Source organism: Rhipicephalus microplus, chromosome 8, assembly GCF_043290135.1.
Source record: "Rhipicephalus microplus isolate Deutch F79 chromosome 8, USDA_Rmic, whole genome shotgun sequence".
NCBI classification, from domain to species: domain Eukaryota; kingdom Metazoa; phylum Arthropoda; class Arachnida; order Ixodida; family Ixodidae; genus Rhipicephalus; species Rhipicephalus microplus.
In genome coordinates this window covers 7,059,385-7,085,333 of record NC_134707.1, presented here as the reverse complement: position 1 = coordinate 7,085,333, position 25,949 = coordinate 7,059,385, and the positions used below count along the sequence as shown (strand labels likewise).

The window sequence follows — 25,949 nt, the reverse complement described above, 5'->3', positions numbered from 1 at the left end:
TCACCAGAGGTGTTTCTTCGTTACTCTGCCTGTGCGAAACTGCGCGTTCATTGAGTAGTGGCGTGTACTAACAATCTCCATCCACAATGTTTGAACCCTGTCTGAAGAGACTCAATAGTTTCCAACTCTCTCAGTCCCCTGTTATTCTACGGAAGAGACATTTGCCTTGCAGGGGGCGTTCTTAGGCTGCTACTGCTGCTGATAGCTTGCATGATTAACAGAATACCATTAGTGAAGGCATCATGGTTTCCTCTTTTTGAGTGTACAGCGTGTCACCAATGTCGCCTCTCCTCTTAAAGTGCATTTTGGGTCTGTATTTGGGTACATGAGTGTGAGCCGCACGACTTGGCTTTCCCCGACGTCAAACGTTGCTCGCCCTGTGTTCAGCCCTTTCTGTACTCGCACGGCTGATCACTGAAAAGCGTGCCCACGTAACAGGTATCGCGAGCAGCTCACTCTTGCTTCCGCCTGCGTCCTTTTGTTCGACTTCAATGCAGTACAGCGACGACGGCAAAGCGTGAAGGACGCCATGGCTACTGCGCAGCGTCGACAGCAGCGAGAGGCACAAGGACGATACCAGTGTCACCGCGTCCCCGTTATTCGCGACAGTGTGCGGTCGCGCTCTAGTACGCCCACGGGTAGCGACGCGCTCAATTATTCCACGACTCTGACAAAAGTGGCAACGCGAGCGCTATCGGGATTTCGTCGCGTCACTGTCATTGGTGAAGTAACGAACATGAATGACAGAACTCGAAAAAATTGCGGTCTGTAACCCCGAAATTTATTTATTTATTTTCAGATTTACTGCCAGCCTTTGAAAAAGGCCTTTGGCAGGAGCGGGCAGAACAAATAAAAGAATGCGAGAACATACGCAAATACGTCCACAAAGCAACCGCAACAATGAGCGGGAACAAAATAAAAATAAAAATATACAATTACGCAATCAACAAAGTGACAGCAGGTACTATCAACAACTTGTTTGGTACCAAGCCAGACCTACATTGATAGAAACAATTAATAATATACAAGACATGACTGGAAAGAGCAGGAGAAATCTGGATTGTACAAGAGGACACTGTAATTTGTGTCTTCTTGATGTAATACTGTGGGCTAAGCCAGAACTGGATGTGGTCCAGTGTCATTTCGTGCTGCGTGTGCCTTGGCGAAATAAAATTTCGAGCCGGGGAAGAGCGGTTTAGAGCGTGGCTGTGGAAGTTTTCCGCAGCTGCTACCTCACATTTATGGCATCACGATTTCGTTGACGCTTGATCTGTCATAATTTCTGAGCGTGTTATTTTTCCGCAAAGGTTGGAACATGACTACGGGAAAAGCAGAGAGAAAGGTGAGCGCCAATTACCAGCTGTTTATCGACAGCAAAGGCTGCAAGCTAAGAAAACTTCCGAGCATGCGCAAATGCGTGAAGAAGTGGCGTCATACATGTCAACAAAAAGCTGCAGGTGTATGAAAGAAGGATAACTCGAATCCATATAGCACAATTTATGTGTCACTGACACAGGCGGACTGCTTCCCTGTAATGTTAAGCGCTTCTAATAGCTTCTTCGCCGTTTGATCCCTGCTCTTTCCTATGACCTTGCGCAAAACATTGCACACGTGAGCATGACTTAACATGCGCACGGGAGATGTGCACTCAGTTCTTTCTCGCAGTTTATTGTTGCGAACGGATATTTGATATCTGGAAACACCGCGCCTGCACGATCCCGCCTTGTGTTGTGGTCTTCACAGACAGCGCCTCCTCTGAAATAAAGGAGGCGTTGATATGTGGGGTTTAACGTCCCAAAATCACCATATGATTATGAGAGACTCCGTAGTGAAGGGCTCCGGAGATTTCGACCCCCTGGGGTTCTTTAACGTGCACCCAAATCTGAGCACACGGGCCTACAACATTTCCGCCTCCATCGGAAATGCAGTTGCTGCAAATAAAGGAGGCGTTAGCTGAGTAATGTCTTCCTCTTGCGCTGGTTGTTCTCATATCCCAATACGGCTAATACGGCACAGTGGTGACCAGAGGACTTCTTGTAGGCGGCAGTGGTCTGAACACGCACTTTTTTGCATTTTTAAGTGCCAGAGCTGCCGTTTGCTGCAATGGATAACTTGTCGCAATACATACATGCCTTGGCAGTGCATAGCAAAATGGCGCCTGGGTGCGAGAATATTCCGCCAGGAGCCTATAGGCGACAGGGAGCGAGATAGGTGTGATTGTGTTTGTACTTTTCTTGGCATGATTGTCTGTTGGCGCCCATTGAGGCTAAGGCAAGAGTGTCAAAAATGCGACCAACGGCTTGCTGACCGTTCCCTATGCAGGATCGTGTAAAAAGAACGCTGAATTTCAGAAACGGCGTGCAAATTTCAGCCGTTCTAGAGATCAGTATTGATCAATTTCTCGAGTACAGACGTGAAATCTCATTCAGAAATCATTCATATGCGAGATAAAAAAAAAAAGCCTTCTTTAAAAATGTTCACGGACACATTATTCAAGAAAGAGAGAGAAAGAATGTGAGGAAGGTAGGGGGTTAACTAGACTGAATTCAGTGTGCCACCTTACACGTCGAGAGAGGGGAATAAGGAAGTAAAAGAGAGAGGAGGAGGTGGCCATATTGCGCACCAAACACACACAGTGCAGCGTCTCACAGGCAGTCGCTCAGAGATGTTGCTTTCAGGAATTGTAGAAGGGCTCGTGCGGCTTTCTGGGCTGATGAACGTGAAGACCACACGCACTTGCAGTTATCATAGTTGGTGGAGTCAGCCATATCGTCGTGAAGTCTTTGATGACAGCTTTACTTGGAGTATTGAACTGAAGTTCTGTGGGCATCGAGTGCAGTGCAGAAGAATATTGCAATGCATAAGTGCGGTAATATGTGCGATGTGACGAAGTTTTTCTGCAGCGTCGACCCTTGACATGGGCATGAGCAGTGTAGGTGCTGCGTCGTGGGCGAATCGGGCAGCGTTGTCGGCGAGTTGTTTACCAATGATCTCACATTGACCCGGCAACCGTAGAAAAACTATGTCATGCATGTCTTTGGTTAGTGGCGCGAATGACTGATTTCATTGTTCTGAGACACCAACTTATGATAGTTCCCGCGGCGCGGACTTCACAGAGATTGCAGAGCCACCTTAGAATCGTAGAGTGTAGCCCACTTGCCAAGTGATTCTCGCATAACAAACTTGATTGCGGCTAGAAGGGCGATGAGCTCGCAACCTGTAGATGCCGTGACGCGTGAGGTCTTGAACTTGACGGTGATTGACAGGGATGGAACTATAAATTTGTTCAAATTCGGAAATTGACTCGCGTAGAGCTTGCACGGTTGTAATTATCTTAAACGGAAGCGAACATGCGTGCAACAATTACCTAGCGTTTAGCTTAAATTTTCATTATTTAAATGCACCTTCTTTGGTTTCACAGAGCGAGTATGTGTCCGGATACTACGTCCAGCAGCGGCCGTGGTCTCCGACCAAGCGACGGGGTCCCATTTCGTCGGACTTCAAGACACCAGGTCCGGGGGCCTTCACCATCCCGTCCACCATAGGTGGGTCACATTGAAGTTAATTTGAGTTAATGACAAGGTGATGTGCAGGGTTCAGGTAAAAATTTTAAGAAACCGTCACGGGCGCTGCGTGACCTGTACGGCGACAGTGAACTGGCAAAGCATGTCTCAAGCGAATATTAACCTGCAACGTTTTCTGGAAGTTATTTGACATCAAATATCAATCACTAAACGCCCGACACGATGTATCAGGACGTCATGCAGTTCAGTCTGTCCGTATGCACGCAATATTTCTTAGAGGGCGGTATTCTCAGCGCAGTTGTTTAAACTTTTCAGGTGAAAAGGCAAGCACCAATGTGACGAAAGGGCAGAAGGCTCCGGCGTTTACTTTCGGAACCAAGTAAGTCTCACCGTTATGAATGCATTGCACATGTTGAGATACTAAGGCAAAAGACAGGGCTAATTAGTACATGTCGAATTAGACGAACACCAGCGGGAAACACAAAACTAAGAAAAACAACACGATGGGACAGGCTGGTACTTACACCCGCTGGACACCAACTATAGCGCACGCGTGAAATAGCAATGCTTCAAATAAAACACAATCTGCAGACACACATTTCGAGATGTGATTCGTGGCACAGGAGGCCCATTTCTTCGCATGTCGACTGATGTAGCTGCACAGATTGCTCAATGGACTTCAGCCGAGCTAAGAAAAACATGTGCAGTGCCGTCCACTGTTAGGGTGAACACGGCTGAGCGTGGTCGCACTCCGCGCAGCGCCAATGTAGCCGGTGCGGCCGCGCACGGAAGCGTAGTGGCGCATGCGTGCACATACACATGGAGAGGCTTCACGTAGTCTGCTAAATCGCTCGAGCAAGTCGCTCCACGGTAGGCAGAAGACGACCTTGCCTGCCAGCTGTACATCAAGCATGCGGTGCGCCTGCGCCACTTCAATTCGATGCGCGGCCGCTTTGGCTTCACAGGCGCTCCGCACAGTTCTGTTACGCTGAGACGTGTTCACCCTAACAGTGGGCGGCGCTGGGCGTGTCATATTTCATCGCCACCTTCTTGATTTTGCGCGATAACTCATGCACATCTGGCTTGACCAGAAAATTGCATTGCTCTCGTGAGTAAGCGGAGGCGTTAACTGTTTCCGCAGAGTGCGACCTTTCATGCGCTTGCAGCAGCTTCTCGGTGATAGCTCGCGTCACATGGTCTGGGAACCCAACCGAGCTTCAGACTACTAACTTGTTGCTGTACACTCGCCTGTATCGTGTGAAATCAGCTCTTTTGCAACGAGCTCTTGAAAGGAATCATTGCTATACTCCTATTTGTTAGCTTTCAGCGATAAGAACCGTATATCAGGATGCATTTTAGTGCATAATCTATATTTCCAGCACAAATGCGTGTTGACATAGAATAAAATCTCCAAATTTAAAAAACCTATAGCCTTACTTCATGCTACATCATACGTGAAACGGAGGAACACCTTATTTCGCGTTGAAACGTTTGCAAGTTGGTAGGACATAACTGAATATACTAACAGTGCAACCTATAAGTAGTTTGTTTCTATCCTTGTTTCTCCCTTTCATAGTCATGCTGTAACTACTTCTATGTTGCGCTGTTAGTATATTCACCTTATTTCGCTTTCGTTTTCTTACTTCAAGAGATAGTCATGGACAACTACCGTGCCAAAACTAACATAACAGCCTTCGTTGTAGAAAGGCTCTAGAAACGCTGCTCTTCCAGGTTTCGTTGTAACTGTGCTGCATATTTCACGCAGCTATATCATTTTTTGTTGTTTTGCGAAAAGGGGGTAGAGGGCTTCAAGCGTTGATATGACAAAGTGGCAAGATACTGGACCACCATGAAGCGGGCCTGGGTTCAAATCTCGCTCGATGCTAGACTTTTTTTTTTCTAATCGCGTGATAGCGGTCACGGCCACCGGTGATGGCGGTGAATAACTAAGCCACCAAAATCGGCTGTTCTTGGGATCTCACAACAGCTTTCGCCCTAAAAAGTGGCGACGTACCTTTAGTGCACGCTCTCTCCTTGATCATTATTCGTGCTACAACGAGCGGGTGCGCCTAACCGACTCTCCTCTGACGCAGGACCGAGGAGAAGCGCGACCTCTTCGTCCCGGGTCCCGGCGCGTACAACATCGCGGGCCTCTCCGAGAAGGGCAAGGAGACGGTGCCGGCGCCCACCATGGCGCCCAAGCTGCGCGAGCCCGAGGGCTTCAAGACGCCCGCGCCGGGCGCCTACAACCCGGAGAAGGCCGAGCAGTGCGTGCTCAGCGCCGCGCCCATGTACACCTTCGGCTCCAAGATCAGGGACCCCAAGCCCGCCGACATACCCGGTGAGTCTGGCAACGCTGTTGACTCCTAACACAGGCTCCATTCAATGGAGGGAAGAATCCTCTCCTTTCTGGACTGTGGCATGGAAACGCAAACGGTGACGTCACAGCCTTGGCAGTGATTGTTTTTTTCTGAAGGGAGAGAGAGGGAGGAGGTGTCACGTATCTTAAGAACAGCCCAAAGCGAATTACGGAGGGAGCCTTCGGTTACAACGTGCATACCAGCATGGTTGAACGATTTTAGGCTGCAAAGCCTGGGTGAATTGCAACAGCGCCTAACCAAGCTGGTGCTTGGTACTGTGGCGTGTTGGTATAACAAAAACGGTAATGTGAACGTGCATGTGCTCGTACGCGTGTGCGTGTGTTATCATTTTACGTACCATACTAAACACTCAAAACGCACTGTTCGTATCAAACAAGGCAATACGACAGGCCAATATCGCCGTGAATATCATACACGAATTTCTAACAATGTTACTGCGCGTATGTTGCTGGTCACTGCTGCTCACGTGAAATCAACTCTACCCGCATACATTGTTATAAATTTTAAATGTGTGTTTGGGTCTACTTAACAATTTACGGATGGAGTCAATGAAAATACTGCGACGTGAAACGTGTAAGGAACACTACAGCGCTCTCTGTAGTGTTTCAGAGAAATAAACGATCTTCGATTTTTCGCGCTTCGACTTTCCGCATTTTCCGTCTTTAGCCTATAGATGGCGCGCGGTCTTTGCACTCGGACAGCATCCACGGAAAGGGCGCGCGCTTGAATGCTGCCCGCTGCCGCAGCAATGGATCCATTCATAAAATCTGGGATAAGCGTGGCACCGGAGGGAGGGGAGGGGGGCTAGTAATCAAAGGTATCCCTCGTACATTGATTTAATTAAGAGGGGTGCTAAATATGCCTTCACTGCCCCCCCCCCCCAGACTCTGAAGGGGGAACCCTGCACACGCTTATGGCTTAGATGGCATGAACTGGATACAGACAAGTTCATGTAAGGTGGACGTGCACATGAGTTCAAGTTCACAAACATAGTGAACGTGAGCGCATGCGAGCATGCACACTTTGTGAATGGTGTTCATTTTGAAAATATAAACGGGGAAGAAACGGCACTTTCATAATACGAAACGACGTTAATGTTCATTCTGATGACCTTGATCGTGCTTGCTCGAGTCCATCCTGTAGTTGCGAAATGGGCGTGTCGTACCGGCCATCACCTCAATCCCAGGGCGTATATGTTTACACTTCATGAGTTGACTCAGCCGGATTCTGTCGAGTTCAAGAGACAGCTGAGCAAGATACCTGAACAGATTCCACATCAATAAAGTGATAGCGAGCTTCACCACTGAACATTGCGCTACGTGCAATATTTGTGTGGACATTACTGCGACATGATGAATCTGAGTCTTATGTTGATTGCTGTAATTTTTTATATATGTGTCTCTGTTGGATGTTTTTGTGAAACAGTCTTGAAATAAACGCTTAAACCCTACCTATTGCTTTCTTATATTTCTTACAATTTCTTGCACTTGGGCTATTCTTTGCTGAAGAATGGACACAAACAGTGTTTCATGTGTTGCTAAAGTGGATGCCTAGGCGTGTTGGTACATGGCAGATACAAAAACAGCGCGGAAGACGGATCACAAGAAAAAGAAGGAAACAAACGACGCGCAACGGTGCATTGCCGGGTTCTTTGTTCACAAGCGCGGGAAAACATTGATACTCGGCCACAGAGGATTGAGCTGATGTTTGGCGTGCCTCTGAAATATCGTGTACGCGGAGACGCAGCCTAGACATTATGCTTTTTGCGTTACATCAGACAAAGAACGAAATCAAGTTGCATGAACTCACTGTGATAATTCTGATAATTAGCGGATGGTGCTCCTACATGCATATTGCTTTTGGTCTCTTGTACGACGCGCACGAAGACGAAGAGCTGACATTTCCCAGGCTTTGAGCAGAATCTGTCAACGCTGCGAAAAGTTTCAGTGCAACTTTCTCGTCATTCGCTAAACAATATTACAACAGAGTGCTTACTACATGTTACATTATAAGAAGTGGCCAATTTGAGTGCGTGATTAATTGATAATTCTAGAAATACGACTCCTAAAAACTGGATGAAGTGTACGAACCATGACTATGCCCGAAAAAGCGCCCTTCAGAATTTTTTTAGTGGACTCAGTACTAATGTTATTTGTCTTACTGCTGCTTGTCGTTCTATTATATTGTGTGCATTTGTTAACGAACCGATGTCGTGATCCGTCTGGTGTCCAAGTTCCTGAAAGATGTTTAGGTATACCATACATGCTGCGCATGTTACGGAGTTTGCCTGCAGAGGCAATCATCGCACACTTGTGTTCTTAGGTGTGCGTAACCTATTTATTTCTTCCTTTTCATGTTATTGAATATTGGTTAGTTATATATTACTATCGTTATTCGAAACAACCCGTTTTAACGAAACGTAACTTCCCATGTTTCCACTTCTACATAAACATTCTCTAGCTACTTTTCTGTTGTAGTATGCTTTTTCACATCAAAGTGGAAACGAAACACACGTACGGAAGTAACTGCAACGATCGTGTCGTCTCGGTGACCCCGTCGACATTGCTTTCAGAGGCCGACCGGCCAAGCCAAGAAGAAACTCACCGCCGCCCGCAGCTCGTCCACCGAAACAGACGAGCGCCCCGCTACTCCTTCGGCCTCAAACTTAAGAGCCTCTTTCGACCCAACGACAACCCCGGTAAAACGAACTGCGCATGCGCGCGCCTCCTGGGCACCTTTTCCGACTCTGCACTTCGTCACGCTCGTTGCACCACCCTGCATCACGAAATGCCGCTGCACTCTTTGTTTAAGGCACGCTCGTCAGCGCTCAAAATAGGAACAACCACTGCGCACGTGAAACACTTTTCGTATTTTCTTTTCTTTTCTTCCCAGCGAGACACCGGTCAAACAAGCGGCAAATGTCACGTTGTTCTTGCCTTATCTCCGAGGACACGAACCAACTCCGTTACACTCTGCAGTTTTCACGGTCTGTCCCTGCTGTCTTTTGTAGTTTTATGCGCCGTTACATAGGTCGGCAATGAACCAACTGTAGCCCAGCAAGCAACCACCCCAAGACGCCTATCTACGAGCACGGTTGCTTTTGCCGCATGTTGCAGAATGCACACTGCCTTATCTGGAACTATCGCTGCATTTTCACTTTTTTGTATGGCTATGTTCTTAAAGAAGTAGTTTAGGGGAAGGTAGAAGCTTGAAGGGGTGCAAAATCTTTTTGAACACAGATTGCCGATGCCATCACCGTCTTGGCAAGTGGAGATGTCTCAAGAAATTCATTTGTGGGGTTTAACGTCCCCAAACCACCATATGATTATGAGAGACGCCGTAGTGGAGGGCTCCGAAAATTTTGACCACCTGGGGTTCTTTAACGTGCACCCAACTGAGTACACGCGCCTACAACATGATGTCTCAAGAAAGTAACTGCCTTGACTAGCCGAAATGTTATTCCCTCCAGCGACGCGCCGTGTTCGTGGATTTTTTTCATGTGTGCGTACTTAAGAGGGAAAGAGTGGTGTATTGATTCAAGAATAAACAACAGTGTGGTCAGCGTGGCCACTTAGAACTGATAAAGAAAAAGCTGAAGAGTCGGCCTGTAAACATACAGATGTATATTCACTTACGTGTAGTAATCCGAACACTTGGGTAGTCGTCTCGTAGCATACTAGCACTTCGCCCCGCCACGGTGGTCTAGTGGCTAAGGTACTCGGCTGCTGACCCGCAGGTCGCGGGATCGAATCCAGGCTGCGGCGGCTGCATTTCCGATGGAGGAGGAAATGTTGTAGGCCCGTGTGCTCTGATTTGGGAGCATGTTAAAGAACCCCAGGTGGTCGAAATTTCCGGAGCCCTCTACAACGGCGTCTCTCATAATCATATGGTGGTTTAGGGACGTTTAACTCCACATAACAATCAATCAATACTAGCACTTCAATGGAATTGTTGCGTTCCACATTGCTCCATAACCTTGATCGCTTGACTCTGCCTACCATGGATTGGCCTCAATGAAACACGCCTTGCAGCTTCACCTGCCGCGAGGAATATTTCCAGGGAAACACGTGCAAACACAGGCACATAGCAGTAATACTCCAAACGCCGACTGACAGTTCAAAAGACGTACAGAGGTGAAGGAGAAGGTGGACACGAATCTGCGCATGACAAGGCATGGGGTGACACTTATCGATCCAGCACGCGGTGGGGTCTATATGAGAGTTAACTGTTCAGGCATTCGATTTCTTTTTTTTTATCCAAGCTAGTCAACGGCTGGCTGATGCATGCGCTACCACTGCTATCAATATGCCAGTCTATACTGTCAAAAGCGCGCCTTCATTCTGATTGATTGATTGATTGATTGGTTTGCGGGGTTTAACATCCCGAAACCACCATATGATTAAGAGAGACGCCGTTGTGGAGGGCTCCGGAAATTTTGAGCACCTGGGGTTCTTTAACGTACATCCAAATCAGAGCACACGGGCATACCGCATGTGCGCCTCCATCGGAAATGCAGCCGCCGCAGCTGGGATTCGATCCCGCGACCTGCGGGTCAGCAGTGAACCTTAGCTACTAGACACCGTGGCGGGGAGCCTTCGTTCTTGCGGCGGGATGACACATCAAATCCATCGAACTCTGGCACCCATTCATTCTCGACAGTGTTAAGGTAGATGAGATGGTGAGCGTCCACTTAGTGACCTCTTATGTTCCGATAATCTCCGGTTAGCACGATTGCCCGTGGGTCCTACGTATCAGCGGCCGCAGTCGAAAGAAACATTTTAAACTGACTCTGTATGGCAACGAGTAAATTTGTCAGGTAGTTTTACAAAAGAACATTACTTCGCCTTTTTTTCTGTGACACGCTCATTATTTACATGTACCGGTGACGCAAATACTACCTTGATGAGTGGCAGCCGTAAAAAACATTGTATAACACTGTATACTCCGCGGTGAAACTCTTTTTGAGTGTGCCACATGTGGTTGGTACCACGTTTACGAACACCCACTCTTCCCCATCAACAGCCTTTTGATGCAAATATCAGGTGGTCAAAATTTCCGGAGCCCTCCACTACTGCGTCTTTCATAATCATATGATGGTTTTGGTTAAACACCACATATCAATCAATCAATGATGCAAATATCGCCGCTTTCTAAGCTAACCCATGATTCCCCTCCTTCTCTACGAAGAACATGGCAAACGAACCGCAGACGTTGTGCAGTTCTGGCCATATCAAACGCTGTGTACGTCATACCCTCACACACTTTGCACTTTTCCACTCCGAACATCCTGCTATACATATACCTCTCAGCACTTTGATCTGCATGCGCTTGGAAAGTGACTGGCGATGAACTCAAATAAGCAAGATTTCCGGTATTCTTCATCACGTGCGCGGTCACCTCAAAATTGCGTCGCTTGTGGCACCACGCATGGTACTGCGTCAACACCTCGTCAACAACTCTTTATCAGCACTTGGACGCTGTAATCGCTGGTATTCGAGTAACACGTGTTTTGGGCTGGTCATACCGCATAAGGCACATAGCAACGAAATGCCAGAAGAATCCTACCATATGACAATACGGCAGCTACAGCTCGCTGACGCCTTAACTCAGTTACAACACATTGTGGCTCTCGCAAATGCTGTCGTTTGAAGGCTAGAAAAATAAGACAGGTTTTAGACGTGTCTTCCTATTCATTTGAAGCGCCGATGCGTAGATTTACCAGCGAACGATAACCAGTACGGCAGGAGCGAAAATTCTGTAAAAACAATCAATAACTACGTCATGCAATGCACATAAATCTGGTTGTGTACTACGTTACATGTCATTGCCTTTATATAGCCGGAAGAGTGACAGAAAGGATAACTGTAACATGGTCCTTTTCTTAACTCTAATTTTACTGTAGAAGCCTTGAAAGCATTACTATTCAACGATAAAAATAGAGTTGCTTGCATGTGTGTTTGAAATTGTAGTGTTGTGAAACAGTGCCAGAGTGTGGCGCGTCTGTGGCAACTTCATCGCAGCTCCGGGTGTTTACGACATCGAAAAGGGAGACTCAGTGGTCTACCCGAAATCTCCCAGCTTCTCGATACGACGACGACTCCGTGAGCCTAGCCCCGAAAAACAACCAGGTCAGTCTGAACACTTTTCAATGGGAAGAGATGGGAAGTCTGAACGGCAAAAAGTTAGGTGGAGCGTCGATTAAGAAATTTGCAGGGATAAAATGGAATTAGCTTGGACAAAACAGGGTAGGTTGAAGAAGTCATTGAGAGTGGCCTTCGCCTTGCAGTGGACACAATACAGGCTGAGGTGGATGTTGATAATATAGTATGATTGTTGTTGAAGGTAAAAAAACCTGGAGGCACTGCGCCGACCAAAGTAAAAGTAAAAAAAAACACAGAAAAAGGGACGTTTAGTCTCTCACAGGGAAGCCTTGTTCATAGTGAAATCAATTCAATTCATAGTGAAATCAATTCCCTGTGGGAGCCGAAACGTCCTTTTTCTGTTTTTTTTTTTACTTTTACTTTGGTCGGCGCAGTGCCTCCAGGTTTTTTTACCTTCAACCATGTATCATCCCGACCATACGGGCTTGCGTCAAACTTTAAACTTCATAGTATGATTATCTTGATTATAATTATGACAGTATGACTGTCTTGAGTATGATGTCTTGATTGGCCAACCTTAGCCAACTTAGCCTGCATTTACCAGCACTTAGTCAATACTAGCGAACATTCCTAATAATAGAAGCATATTCAAGGTACAGTGGCAGGTACCAGCCAATGTATTGCCTATACTGAGACTGGAAGGATGTGGGGGAAGACGGTAGGCCAGAAAACGTCCTGTCACCGTACTCTGTTCCTTCAGAAATGGCAGAAGAAGGGTACGATGAGTTCTAAGGCATAAATTTTAAGGCTGGTCCTTTCATTCCATTGTTGAGAGGAATTTCTCATGCCACGTCCTGGATCGTACGATGGTGCAAAGATGTACGACAGCTCTCACACTAGACCACCGGAGTATACCTTCGGCAGGCGCCTAAAGGAATCCAAAACGGAGGATTTTCCTGGTGCGTGGGGAACTTTTTTTGTGACTTACTTTTGCACCTTTTGCAGTTGCGCACTGTGCACTACTGCACTTTTGTTTATTTTGAATTTAGTTTATCTGCACGGAAGCACTGCACGAAATGATCAAAATATAAACTTGAAACATATGTAAAACGCTGATTTAGTTGCTGGTGAACTGTTGCTTGAAGTGACTTAGTTGTGGAACGCATTTTCGTGGACAAGTTGAGAGGTGACTAAAGCACCTTTTCCACCCACCCTCCCCACCACTCTTTTTAAATGATGATGCGTTTGATTAAAAGCATAGTGGGAGAACAGCAAAGCTATGGCTCATGAGACGGAGTCTTCTAAAGATTGCCAGAGCAAGCTTTGCCACTGATATCAATTGCTATACCGGGGAACTTACGCGTAGTACATGGGTTGTATCTAATCTTCGCTAATTTAACGAATATTAAATAATCAACTTCAAATGTTCTGGAGGTGTTATGCATTCCGCTTGGGTTTTATGAAAAAGAAATCTTGTTTCTATTAACGTTGCAATACGCTATGTTTTTGCATACATTTACGCTAAAGCTTTCATGGAAATATGTTTGTGCACATATATACGCTTATTAAATGACATTACATTTACAACACTCTACTTCTCGGCATATGATTGGCCCACAGAGATACAAAGCTGTTTGGAGCCAGCACAATCAATTTTAAATAATGATGGTTGAACCCACCATGTTTGCAGCTTTCGCATACAAAAAACAGGGTCCTCCAGTAATCTTCATTACTTCATGTCATGTTCATAATTGTTCTTCATGTCATGTTCATGTCATTACTGTCATGTTCATGTCATGTTCATTACTGTCATGTTCATGTCATGTTTATAATTACTTCATGTCAATCGGTGGAGACAGAAAGACGGAACTCTTTTACATGGTTCAGAGGTGTGAGCTATTATGTACTGAAGTTGAGTACATGCTTCCTTCATACATATTCACTTCGGCAGCGCCTGGAACTTACGACATAACCCGAGCAGACGGGACTCTATGCACCAGATCTCAAGAACACACGATGGCGTACCGACTGAGGGAAAGGTCGTCCGACAGCGCTGAGCTTCCCGGTTCGTTCAATACACATTGCCATTGCCCACGCACGTACACATTGGTCATTTCAGTAGCTGAAAGCGCGCATTTGTTCAGCCCCAGGAGACTACGACACGACGAAGGCGGACACGACAGTCTTTTCAAGAGCCCCGCAGTTCAGCCTTGCCGAGAGGCTACATCACGAAGCGCCAGAGTCCGTAGACTTTCCTGGTTTGTGAATTCCCTTTTTTTTTTGTGAAAGTTCATTTTCGCAGCGTGAACAGCAAGAACATTCGCAGGTCCTACGGACTACAATATAAGCAGAGGAAAAACTACGGCGACCTATCGATCGCCGCAGTACAGCTTCGGATTAAAGATTAAAGACAAGCCTCCGGATTCCCTGAAATTCCCAGGTTCGTCATCATGTTAGGGTTTTTCTGGCTTGAAGTAATGTCAAAGCACATGTTGTTTTGAAAGCACGAAACTTTTGTTGTAGCTGCACGACACAAAAGCAAGCTTTACCATTACCTTGCTTTTTTTCTCTATACATCTCTCTAAAGTGCTTTCCAAACAGCTCTACTTAATTCTGGCTAATTTGTTTTATTTGCTGGTAGATAAGTGTGACAAATCGAATTAGTGCAAAGGTCAAAGCCAATTTCGCTTACGCTCATAAAATGTGTCATGTGTTTGATGACGATGACATAGCCGGAAAGAATTTGAAAGACTTTGAAAGAAGCTGGTACTGCAGTATTACAATTGCCATTCGTTTTCCCTCATAATGATTTCTTTGCCCGTTGACTTGCTGCTCTTGCACCAAACAAATTTGGTGTCACTCTGTGGTATCTCTTCTACCAGTCCTTTCATGTACATACTTGTTTAAGTATATTTTCTTTGGTATCCCAGCAAGACCAAGGAGTGGTCATTTGGGTACTTGAGGGTCATCATAAAAATATTTAATCGTATAGGATGGCCCGCAGAAACATAAATTAGAACGAATGCTTTGATATCGTTAGCTTGCGAATTATACTCGCCTGCAGTTTTCATCCAAGAACTTTGAATTCGCCCTCGTTTATGGCATTTTCAGGCCCGGGAGAGTACAGTCCAGACAAAGGAGATCGCATAGTGCGCACTAGATCACCAGAGTACCAAATGGGGTCAAAGTTGAAAGAAAAGCCTCCCGAGCACTTTGACTACCCCGGTTAGTATGGCTTCGAGATTCATTCACGTTGATATTCACCAGTCGCACGTCGTGCTAGCTCCAGTGTCACTTCTGTAGGGCCAAGCGAATACCACTCAGAAACAGCTGACCACGTGACCAGAAGTCGCTCTCCACGATACAGGTTCGGCGTCAAGATAACAGACAGGCCACCCGAATCTCTGCAATACCCGGGTCAGTTACATAGTTCTCGAAATCCCTGCACTCTACCAACTGCTTCTTTTCTTCCCATGCTTGTGTTTCTACACGTATGAACTCAACATATATAAACGCAATGAACCCTTAGGCCCCGGTGAATACAACGTTGACAAAGCAGATCACGCGACGAGGAAGCGGTCGCCACAGCACCGAATTGGTACCAAGCTGAAAGACAGGTCACCCGATTCTCTTCACTACCCGGGTCAGTACCGGTTAACTTACTGATCACGCGTTAGTTTAGGTGTCTGTTATAAGTTACACCATTAATGCTGAAACGCAATCCCTTCAAGGTCCGGGTGAATACAATTCCGACAGATCAGACCGTATCACTAGAAGCCACTCACCGCAGCATCGCATTGGATTAAAGATAAAAGAAAAGTCGCCTGAGTTTCTGCGGTATCCTGGTCAGTGACGTTTATTAAACACACATACTGAAAGCAATTGCTCTTTGAAAACAGTTGCTCTCTTTGGGGTCTGTTTATTTCGTAAAGCTATAATAACGCCCTCTATCTTGCAAGATTTTGTAGCTCCAATGTCGTGCACTCAGTGCCTGGTACCTGGTACAGTTGTTGCGGATATTTGCTGCGGACCCAAAAGTCTTGGGTTTGATGGAGGTGACACGCTAGAACCCAGTCTACCGTGCGATGCCTGAGAGCGTTAAAGAGCGCATGTTGGTCAAAAAATTTCCGGAGGCTTCCACAAGGATGTCTTATAGTGACATCATAGTTTAGTCTCGTAAAACCCGTGATATTAATACCCGGTACGTGCACTTTACGGATGGCACGCGCGCTATGTGCGTGGCATAGCGTTCTTAGCTGGAAAGTAGTAGTGAGAATTTCAAGAAGGGAAATACAGGTGAGACCGGTGCTAAAAAAGACGCCCCAGTGGGTGTGACAGTTTTCAGAGTGATCATAAATGGGCACCGTATTTTTGGTGACGATTACTTAGTAAAAGTGAACACTGTCCATAGGACCAGGTGAATACGATGCTGACAGAGGGGACCATGCGACCAGAAGCCACTCACCGCAACACCAGATAGCCTGCAGGCTAAAAGAAAGGCCACACGAGTCGATTAATTTTCCCGGTTCGTCCCATTCAATTACGTTGTGTTCATTAACTATTTCGTGCCTTTATACATTTACCTTACTGTACTTATTACTGAAGTACGGTGACGTCTACAAATAGGTCCAGGTGAATACAATGTGGACAGGGCGGACCACGTAACAAGAAGTCGGTCACCACAGCATACATTTGGTATCAAGATAAAAGACAAACCGCAAGAGTCCCAAGAATATCCGGGTCTGTTGCTTCTCCCGAATTTCTCGGTTTAAATGCCGTCTCTTTTGTATAGTTTCGGAATGCTGATGATTATTATTTATAAATCTCATCGCGCTCTCAGGACCCGGTGAATACAATATCGAGAAGGCAGACCAGGTCACAAGAACCCGGTCACCAGAGCATAAAATTGGTGTCAAGATAAAAGACAAGCCAGGGTCTATAGACTATCCTGGTCAGTAGTTTTTTATGAATGATTTAGTTTAAAGACGTCTCTCGTATATTTTTTAAATACCGATGACAATCATCGCTAAAGCTAAGTAATCCTCCAGGACCCGGTGAATATAACATCGAGAAAGCAGACCACGTGACAAGAAGTCACTCACCACAACATCGGATGGGCGTGAAACTAAAAGAGAAGCCACCAGAATCTCTTCATTATCCAGGTTAGCGTCTTACGTAGCTCTGTTTGAAACACGACTGTTTGATATGTGTTGCATTTTACAAGTAGTCTGTAGTACAATGCACAAACTCGCGGCTGCTGTCCTCAGGACCAGGGGATTACAGTGCGGAAAAAGCAGACCACTTGGTCAGAAGTCACTCACCCCGGCATAAAATTGGAGTCAGGCTTACAGAGAAACCACCAGAATCTCTGGGCTACCCAGGTTGGTTCATTTCATATGAAGTACATCTCGTTTTCTTTTGTTTAAAATGTATGATAACTTATTGCTGTAACATAGTGACAAAGCTTGGTTGTATCTGCAGGTCCAGGAGAATACAATGTGGAAAAAGCAGATCGCATGATAAGAAATAGTTCACCGCAGCATAGAATTGGCATCAGGCCTGAAGAGAAATCACCGGAATCACTTCATTACCCTGGTTAGTCATGGGTAGATTTATCACGTCTGCACTCGTTTTGTTCTTTGCACTTGGTTAAATTGAACTACAGCGGATGAAAATGAACGAAATGAACAAATAAACATGTAGGTCCGGGTGACTACGACGCGAGAAAAGCAGACCTTGTTACGAGAAGGCGACCGCCAGAGCACCACATCGGCAAGAAGCTAAAAGACAAACCACCAGAATCTGTGCAGTACCCGGGTGTGTTGGTACATCTCCTTTTTTATGTCATTTATAAGACGGCTGTACACGGAATCTGAGTAGTACCGCAATAGAATTTACAATCCAAACGAACGTTCTCAGGTCCCGGTGAATACAGCGTGGAAAGATCAGAAGAAATCACAAGAAGTCGATCCCCACAGCACCAAATGGGAGTCAAGCTAAAATACAGGCCACCGGAATCACATGACTATCCCGGTTAGTTGAGTCTGCATAATACCACCATTACTTACAAATTCTTATCAGATATTTCACTGAGAAGAATAATTGATATCCTTGATGAAAAATTTAGTGCAAAATATTGTAAGGTGCAATGACCGGGCTTTTTAGACCCCGAATAATCAGCACTGACATCAACTTATGACTTGACACTGACCTCAGGACCTGCACAGTACAACGTGGGAAAAGCCGACCAGGTTACTCACACTCATTATCCTTGTCACAGGATTGGCGCCAGGTTAGGACAGGGAAGACCAGATAGACTATATTACCCTGGTCAGTCAAACGCTCGAGGATACAGTGAAGCACAGGATATTTATATCAATTGCTATGTATTTACGTCCTGGCGAGTACAACATAGAAAAGGCTGATAGAATGGCACACATCCACTGGGCAGAGTAGAAACTTGCTGCCAAGTTAAATTAAAAAAGACCGGACTCATCGGATTATCCTGGTTAGTATATCTTACAAGGCATTAGGGAAGCATAAATTTCATTGACTAAATATCTGTATCCTTAGGTCCTGGAGACTACAACATAGAAAAGGCCGATAGAGTTGCACGCAGCCACTCCCCAGAATACAAGATTGGTGTTAAGTTAAAGGAGAGGAAAGCAGATTCACTGGATTACCCTGGTCAGTTTATATCTCAAAGCTGCTGTGAAGCAGAACACTCACTGCATTGCCTCTGTCTTTAGGTCCTGGGGAGTACAACATAGAAAATGCCGATAGAGTTGCACGTAGCCACTCTCCAGAATGCAAGATAGGCGTCAAGCTAAAGGAGAGACGACCGGATTCATTGGATTACCCTGGTCAGTTTTTTTTTTCAAGGATATAGGGAAACATAAATTTAATTGACTCAATATATGTGTATTTAGGTCCTGGAGACTACAACATAGAGAAGGCCGACAGAATTGCGCGCTGTCGCTCCCCAGAGTACAAGATGGGTGCCAAATTACAGGAGAGAAGACCGAATTCATTGGAATATCCTGGTCAGTTGTTCTTACAAAGCTGTAGTGATGCAGCATGCTCATTCCGTTAATCTGTCTTCAGGTCCTGGAGAATACAACATAGAAAAGGCCGATAGAGTTGCACGCAGCCACTCCCCAGAATACAAGATTGGTGTTAAGTTAAAGGAGAGGAAAGCAGACTCACTGGATTACCCGGGTCAGTTTATGTCTCAAAGCTGCTGTGAAGCAGAACACTCACTGCATTGCCTCTGTCTTTAGGTCCTGGGGAGTACAACATAGAAAATGCCGATAGAGTTGCACGTAGCCACTCTCCAGAATGCAAGATAGGCGTCAAGCTAAAGGAGAGACGACCGGATTCATTGGATTACCCTGGTCAGTTTTTTTTTTCAAGGATATAGGGAAACATAAATTTAATTGACTCAATATATGTGTATTTAGGTCCTGGAGACTACAACATAGAGAAGGCCGACAGAATTGCGCGCTGTCGCTCCCCAGAGTACAAGATGGGTGCCAAATTACAGGAGAGAAGACCGAATTCATTGGAATATCCTGGTCAGTTGTTCTTACAAAGCTGTAGTGATGCAGCATGCTCATTCCGTTGATGTGTCTTCAGGTCCTGGAGAATACAACATAGAAAAGGCCGATAGAGTTGCACGCAGCCACTCCCCAGAATACAAGATTGGTGTTAAGTTAAAGGAGAGGAAAGCAGACTCACTGGATTACCCGGGTCAGTTTATGTCTCAAAGCTGCTGTGAAGCAGAACACTCACTGCATTGCCTCTGTCTTTAGGTCCTGGGGAGTACAACATAGAAAATGCCGATAGAGTTGCACGTAGCCACTCTCCAGAATACAAGATAGGCGTCAAGCTAAAGGAGAGACGACCGGATTCATTGGATTACCCTGGTCAGTTTTTTTTTCAAGGATATAGGGAAACATAAATTTAATTGACTCAATATATGTGTATTTAGGTCCTGGAGACTACAACATAGAAAAGGCCGACAGAATTGCGCGCTGTCGCTCCCCAGAGTACAAGATGGGTGCCAAATTACAGGAGAGAAGACCGGATTCATTGGAATATCCTGGTCAGTTGTTCCTAAAGATGTAGTGATGCAGCATGCTCATTCCGTTGATGTGTCTTCAGGTCCTGGAGAATACAACATAGAAAAGGCCGATAGAGTTGCACGCAGCCACTCCCCAGAATACAAGATTGGTGTTAAGTTAAAGGAGAGGAAAGCAGACTCACTGGATTACCCGGGTCAGTTTATGTCTCAAAGCTGCTGTGAAGCAGAACACTCACTGCATTGCCTCTGTCTTTAGGTCCTGGGGAGTACAACATAGAAAATGCCGATAGAGTTGCACGTAGCCACTCTCCAGAATACAAGATAGGCGTCAAGCTAAAGGAGAGACGACCGGATTCATTGGATTACCCTGGTCAGTTTTTTTTTTCAAGGATATAGGGAAACATAAATTTAATTGACTCAATATATGTGTATTTAGGTCCTGGAGACTACAACATAGAAAAGGCTGACAGAATTGCGCGCTGTCGCTCCCCAGAGTACAAGATGGGTGCCAAATTACAGGAGAGAAGACCGGATTCATTGGAATACCCTGGTCAGTTGTTCCTAAAGATGTAGTGATGCAGCATGCTCATTCCGTTGATGTGTCTTCAGGTCCTGGAGAATACAACATAGAAAAGGCCGATAGAGTTGCACGCAGCCACTCCCCAGAATACAAGATTGGTGTTAAGTTAAAGGAGAGGAAAGCAGATTCACTGGATTACCCTGGTCAGTTTTTTCACAAGGATATAGGGAAACATAAACTTAATTGACTCAATATATGTATATTTAGGTCCTGGAGAATACAACATAGAGAAGGCCGACAGAATTGCGCGCCGTCGCTCCCCAGAGTACAAGATGGGTGCCAAGTTACAGGAGAGAAGACCGGATTCCTTGGAATACCCTGGTCAGTTGTTCCTACTAAGCTGTAGTGATGCAGCATGCTCATTCCGTTGATCTGTCTTCAGGTCCTGGAGAATACAACATAGAAAAGGCCGATAGAGTTGCACGTAGCCACTCCCCAGAATACAAGATCGGTGTTAAGTTAAAGGAGAGGAAAGCAGATTCACTGGATCACCCTGGTCAGTTTATATCTCAAAGCTGCTGTGAAGCAGAACACTCACTGCATTGCCTCTGTATTTAGGTCCTGGGGAGTACAACATAGAAAATGCCGATCGAGTTGCATGTACCCACTCTCCAGAATACAAGATAGGCGTCAAGCTAAAGGAGAGACGACCGGATTCATTTGATTACCCTGGTCAGTTTTTTTACAAGAATATAGGAAAACATAAATTTAATTGACTCAATATATGTGTATTTAGGTCCTGGAGACTACAACATAGAGAAGGCCGACAGAATTGCGCGCTGTCGCTCCCCAGAGTACAAGATGGGTGCCAAGTTACAGGAGAGAAGACCGGATTCATTGGAATATCCTGGTCAGTTGTTCCTAAAGCTGTAGTGATGCAGCATGCTCATTCCGTTGATCTGTCTTCAGGTCCTGGACAATACAACATAGAAAAGGCCGATAGAGTTGCACGTAGCCACTCCCCAGAATACAAGATTGGTGTCAAGCTAAAGGAAAAAAAGCCGGATTCGTTGGATTATCCTGGTCAGTTTACTTTAAGAGATTGTTGGGAAGCAGAACGTTCACTGACTTGACTACTGTGTCTTTAGGTCCAGGAGAGTACATCATTGAAAAGGCCGATAGAGTCGCCCGCAGCCACTCTCCGGAGTACAGCATCGGCGTGAAATTAAAAGATAGACCGCCGGACTCTTTGTATTATCCTGGTCAGTATAGGTGCTGTTAGGACGAAGTCAAATTCAATGTTTAAACCTGCTGCCCTATCTCCAGGTCCTGCAGAGTACTACCCTGAAAAGGCTGACAGGTTGGTACGAAGCCATTCTCCTGAACATGTCATCGGCGTGAAATTGAAAGAAAAGCTTCCAGATTCACTGGAATTTCCTGGTTAGTATGCGACATGTCCAAGTGAAGGGTTTTCTGATATAGCTTACTTATTGTCGACATTTAAGCATGCCTTAAAAAGCACGATTAAAAAGCAGCGTAATCGTGCTTAAAAAGCGCGATTACGCTGAAGTGGGGTAAAAAAGCACATAAGGTAGATAGAAAATGACGTATTTACAAGTGTTTGTATTGCCACAGATGTGTACGAAAAAGCTGAAAGAAATAGCTCAGACTGCAATGAAGGCGTGTGTCTTGCTGCATTGTTTATTGACTCTTTGGTTAGCGCCATGAAAATTTTTCGCTCGAAGGGATGCTAGTGGTGAACTTAAGAAATTGATATTATTAATTCCAAAGTTTTCAGAACAATTACTCTAATAGTCTACAAGCTAGAAATCTTTCCTTCATAGGAAAAGCTTTTTTATGCAGTGCTTCGTATTTCGAGAAGTACAGGTTGTCTACTAAAACATGGAGTCCTCTACTTGATTCCTTCAGTGATATTGTTTATGCTAAGCATAACGATGGTATTAGCAAAAGTCCCTCTAAATGCTGTTTTTTTGTCGTAGCCATCTTGAAAGTATTGACGAATTGATCAGCTATTGGTTCAGGTTTGGCGAAAGGAGGTAGTCTTCCTGAAACTGGAAGTCACTTGCGTTGCGGGCCGTAGAACGAGCTGTGTCTGATCGTTTCCGTTGCTCCCTCTGACAGCTGCTTGCGACTACGACGTCTCCAAGGGAGATAACATAGTTTATGGCTCCCCTCCCAGGTATACGATAGGCTTTAGGACACCTCAACCAGTGCCAGATTATACGAGCTTCCCAGGTAGGGCTCTCATACCATTTGTGATTTGACAAAAAGTGATACCATTTGTTTCACTTATACTTGTTATGGGAGTGGGAATCATTACTCATAACAAATGTTACTCCATCCACGAATAGCACCTGGAGACTACAGCATTTCAAGGAGTGAAGGCACGCTTTATGCTGGCTCTCCTAAATTTAGTCTAGGAATAAAACTGAAGGACAGGCTTCCTGACCACGTCAATTACCCAGGTTCGTTCAGCTTCAGTACCTTATTTTCGAGGGATTTAAGTTCTCGTGTCGCGATTGTACAGTATATATTCACATAATTAGGGTTTGCAGCTGGCCGAATCGGTCAATGATGTCCATAAGCAGATGTCAAAAAGCATCACTCACTTTTTTATATTGACGTTCTTAATTTACCCATCACGTTCTACAGTAGTTGTGGGCTCAGAGTTTTCGCCTTAAGTAAAATCAGCCAATGCGAACCCGTTTTCTCACATGCTTGCACGTGTATTCGGTAGAACAAATATATTTTGTAGTGGATAATGGAAAAGGAGTGCGCTGTATTGACTATGGTTTGCAATGGGCCGCGCCGCGCAATGTGGCCCATTCAGCTGCAAATTACATATACAAAGTGAGCTTATTTCATAACGCACGGGTACTGAAGTTCAAAATAACAAAACTAGCGTATATTATTTAACACCGAAAAACCGATCACGAAGTAACTTTTTTTTAATAAAACTTACCGGACGACAGCCAGTGCTGTTCATGGATTGCCGAACTTGCGAATTGTTCTTGTACAGCTTGATGGTGTATAGGATATACTACAGCCGATATTTGCGTATAATATACGTTTGGGATGCTGGAACGTATACCTCCAGAATGACAATAAATCATCTTTTCCATGTTTCTCTTGCTATTCAGCACCGTCCGACTACAGTCCTGGCAGAAGCGTAAGCTTCGTCAAAGAAAGGTCTCCGAAATTCACGTTCGGTTTCAGGCTAAGACCGTCCAAGCCGTACAACTACGGTTACCCAGGTTAGTGTGCACCGCACCGCACAATCTTCCAAGTCTCTGATGCTGAATGCACTGATTATATGCAACCACTGCACTCATATAGCGTCATGAATATAAGTGTCCAAGCCTGCTCTTATTTCTACATATACATACCAGAGGCGCTATGCAGGATCGGCCGAGTTTTGCGAAACTCGGGATATTCCCGAGCTATGGCGACACCCCTTTATGAACAGAGTACAAAGTTGGGCATGTTGGTAAGACATACTTAATCGACGTAGCGCGTTTTGAAACATAGGACAAGGGAAGGGACAGAAGGGAGCGCTCCCGACAGAAGCGCTCCCTTCTGTCCCTTCCCTTGTCCTATGTTTCAAAACGCGCTACGTCGAATAAGTAACCCTTTATGAACGAGCCAACAGTACGAGGAAGTCAAATTCTCCTCTCACCGCGTTGCGTTTCATTCGTTACGATGAAGACAGTCTTCGCGTCAGCGACGTTCGACTAAGTTTTGTGGTATTTTAAAACCAAAGACATCTTCTTTCATTTGTTTGTCGTTCCACTGAGTGCAGAAGTGCACCAATGCAACAAAAGTGTCAGAAACTTTTCGGGATGATATTTTTTAGAGGCACGAGGTGTTTACATTTATTTTGATGGCTTTTAATGCCTGCACTAATCATGTTTAGAATAGTCAGCGTGGTGGCCTCTGAGATCAGTACTGGCCGAGCGTCTTCAAACATCGTGATTACAGCTAAACCCGAGGCCACGTGTCAATCATTACGGTCAACCTGTACATTCGAGCGCACTGCTGAGCCGGTGCGCGTCGTCTTTGTTGTCATCGACCACTAGCACCCGAGCACGTGCCATCGGCTAATTACTGATTCGGCTGGACGGTATACTTGGCTAGTTAGGCCAGGGCGTGCTATGACCAAGCTAATTACGCCAAGTTATGATAAGGCTGAGGTTCAGAAGTGTTGTGGCTCGGGCGAGTTGGTTATCCATGAACTTAGCTTGTGATAGCGTGGCACATATGGAAATGAAAAAGCAAAGACGACAGAGACGTCTACAAAGGTAGCGCCTACCTTTCTAAACGTCTCTGTCGTCTTTCCCTCTTCATTTCCATATGTGCCACGCTAACACAAGCTAAGTTCAAGGCTGAGGTAATTACGCCCCATCTTAAAAATACAGTGCGGATGAAGCCATGTAAAGCAGGAACCGCATTAACTAAAGCATGCTAGGGGACGAGCTAGCTAAACTATGCAAATTAACGCGACGTTAATCATAATTGTAATAAGTGAAATTATGCTAATTAGCCCTTACTAACATGATGGCATTAAGTATCCTGCTAATCATGATTACGTTTAATAGCTTCATAATGATAATGGCATTGCTAATTGTGCCCGAGCTAATTGCCTTTTAATTGAAGCCTTGTTTATGAAGACAAGACAGCTCAATGTAATAGTCATTAAGACTCAATCAATTAGTACAATCAAAATTAAGACAGAGCTGATGCGGTCTTCACTTCCAAGCCGAGCACGCACATGAGAAGACGACCAAGTTGAAAAGCTGCAAGGTGCTAGGTTATAAGATCCTCAATGGCTCCAGCCTTGCAAAAGTAGTGTAAGCTCAGCAAATTATTTTATACGCAAAGAAGCTGCCACCACTTAACCTTCACTGCATCAAACGCTTGACAGTCACACCGGCACTTCCACAGTGACGAGTTTAACTCAGGCCTTCTCAAGATCAACGAGTTTGCATTCGAGTTCACGCGTCAATCAGTTTGATTGACAGACGCCCGCCGCGAAGATTGGGTACGCCACCCCGTTTGCTCGTGCCGAGAAGCAGCACTCACGTCGGGTGGCACGATTAATCTATCAGCTTTATCGTGCAGGCGTGGCTACAATGTCTCGCATTCTATTTCAACGCGCTCGCGACGTATCCAACCACAGCCGCGTGGCCGCCTTGATGCGAGCGCCCCTGGTGACCACTTGTTCTTCTATTTATCTCCAATATTTGATAGAAGCGAAACGAGCAGCACGAGAGTGCTGCGTGTGCACCCTTGCTGTCTTCGAGAGTGTGAATTTTCATGCTG

General features: G+C 45.5%; 1 protein-coding gene across 36 annotated transcripts in view; it reads left to right on the top strand.

Moving 5' to 3' along the window:
* LOC119164047 (uncharacterized) overlaps positions 1-25,949 on the top strand; it is an 84,932-nt gene that overhangs the window by 40,085 nt on the left and 18,898 nt on the right. For 16 of the 36 annotated variants that reach the window (XR_012885465.1, XR_012885462.1, XR_012885464.1 and 13 more), the window contains exons 2-44: positions 3,422-3,545; positions 3,840-3,903; positions 5,618-5,865; positions 8,478-8,603; positions 11,926-12,033; positions 13,958-14,071; positions 14,151-14,264; positions 14,333-14,446; positions 15,118-15,231; positions 15,310-15,423; positions 15,536-15,649; positions 15,738-15,851; positions 16,418-16,531; positions 16,633-16,746; positions 16,847-16,957; positions 17,055-17,168; positions 17,274-17,387; positions 17,488-17,601; positions 17,710-17,823; positions 17,926-18,039; positions 18,580-18,693; positions 18,756-18,869; positions 18,936-19,049; positions 19,111-19,224; positions 19,287-19,400; positions 19,467-19,580; positions 19,642-19,755; positions 19,818-19,931; positions 19,997-20,110; positions 20,170-20,283; positions 20,346-20,459; positions 20,526-20,639; positions 20,699-20,812; positions 20,877-20,990; positions 21,052-21,165; positions 21,228-21,341; positions 21,406-21,519; positions 21,579-21,692; positions 21,758-21,871; positions 21,936-22,049; positions 22,752-22,865; positions 22,982-23,095; positions 23,771-23,884. Coding sequence is in view for 30 of the 36 variants with exons in the window: in XM_075870882.1 (XP_075726997.1) it covers positions 3,422-3,545; positions 3,840-3,903; positions 5,618-5,865; positions 8,478-8,603; positions 11,926-12,033; positions 13,958-14,071; positions 14,151-14,264; positions 14,333-14,446; positions 15,118-15,231; positions 15,310-15,423; positions 15,536-15,649; positions 15,738-15,851; positions 16,418-16,531; positions 16,633-16,746; positions 16,847-16,957; positions 17,055-17,168; positions 17,274-17,387; positions 17,488-17,601; positions 17,710-17,823; positions 17,926-18,039; positions 18,580-18,693; positions 18,756-18,869; positions 18,936-19,049; positions 19,111-19,224; positions 19,287-19,400; positions 19,467-19,580; positions 19,642-19,755; positions 19,818-19,931; positions 19,997-20,110; positions 20,170-20,283; positions 20,346-20,459; positions 20,526-20,639; positions 20,699-20,812; positions 20,877-20,990; positions 21,052-21,165; positions 21,228-21,341; positions 21,406-21,519; positions 21,579-21,692; positions 21,758-21,871; positions 21,936-22,049; positions 22,752-22,865; positions 22,982-23,095; positions 23,771-23,884 (4,999 nt within the window). In the remaining 6 variants the exon portion in view is untranslated. The remainder of the gene's footprint in view (positions 1-3,421; positions 3,546-3,839; positions 3,904-5,617; positions 5,866-8,477; positions 8,604-11,925; positions 12,034-13,957; positions 14,072-14,150; positions 14,265-14,332; positions 14,447-15,117; positions 15,232-15,309; positions 15,424-15,535; positions 15,650-15,737; positions 15,852-16,417; positions 16,532-16,632; positions 16,747-16,846; positions 16,958-17,054; positions 17,169-17,273; positions 17,388-17,487; positions 17,602-17,709; positions 17,824-17,925; positions 18,040-18,579; positions 18,694-18,755; positions 18,870-18,935; positions 19,050-19,110; positions 19,225-19,286; positions 19,401-19,466; positions 19,581-19,641; positions 19,756-19,817; positions 19,932-19,996; positions 20,111-20,169; positions 20,284-20,345; positions 20,460-20,525; positions 20,640-20,698; positions 20,813-20,876; positions 20,991-21,051; positions 21,166-21,227; positions 21,342-21,405; positions 21,520-21,578; positions 21,693-21,757; positions 21,872-21,935; positions 22,050-22,751; positions 22,866-22,981; positions 23,096-23,770; positions 23,885-25,949) is intronic. The other 20 variants (XM_075870871.1, XM_075870873.1, XM_075870875.1 and 17 more) reach the window with 20 other exon arrangements.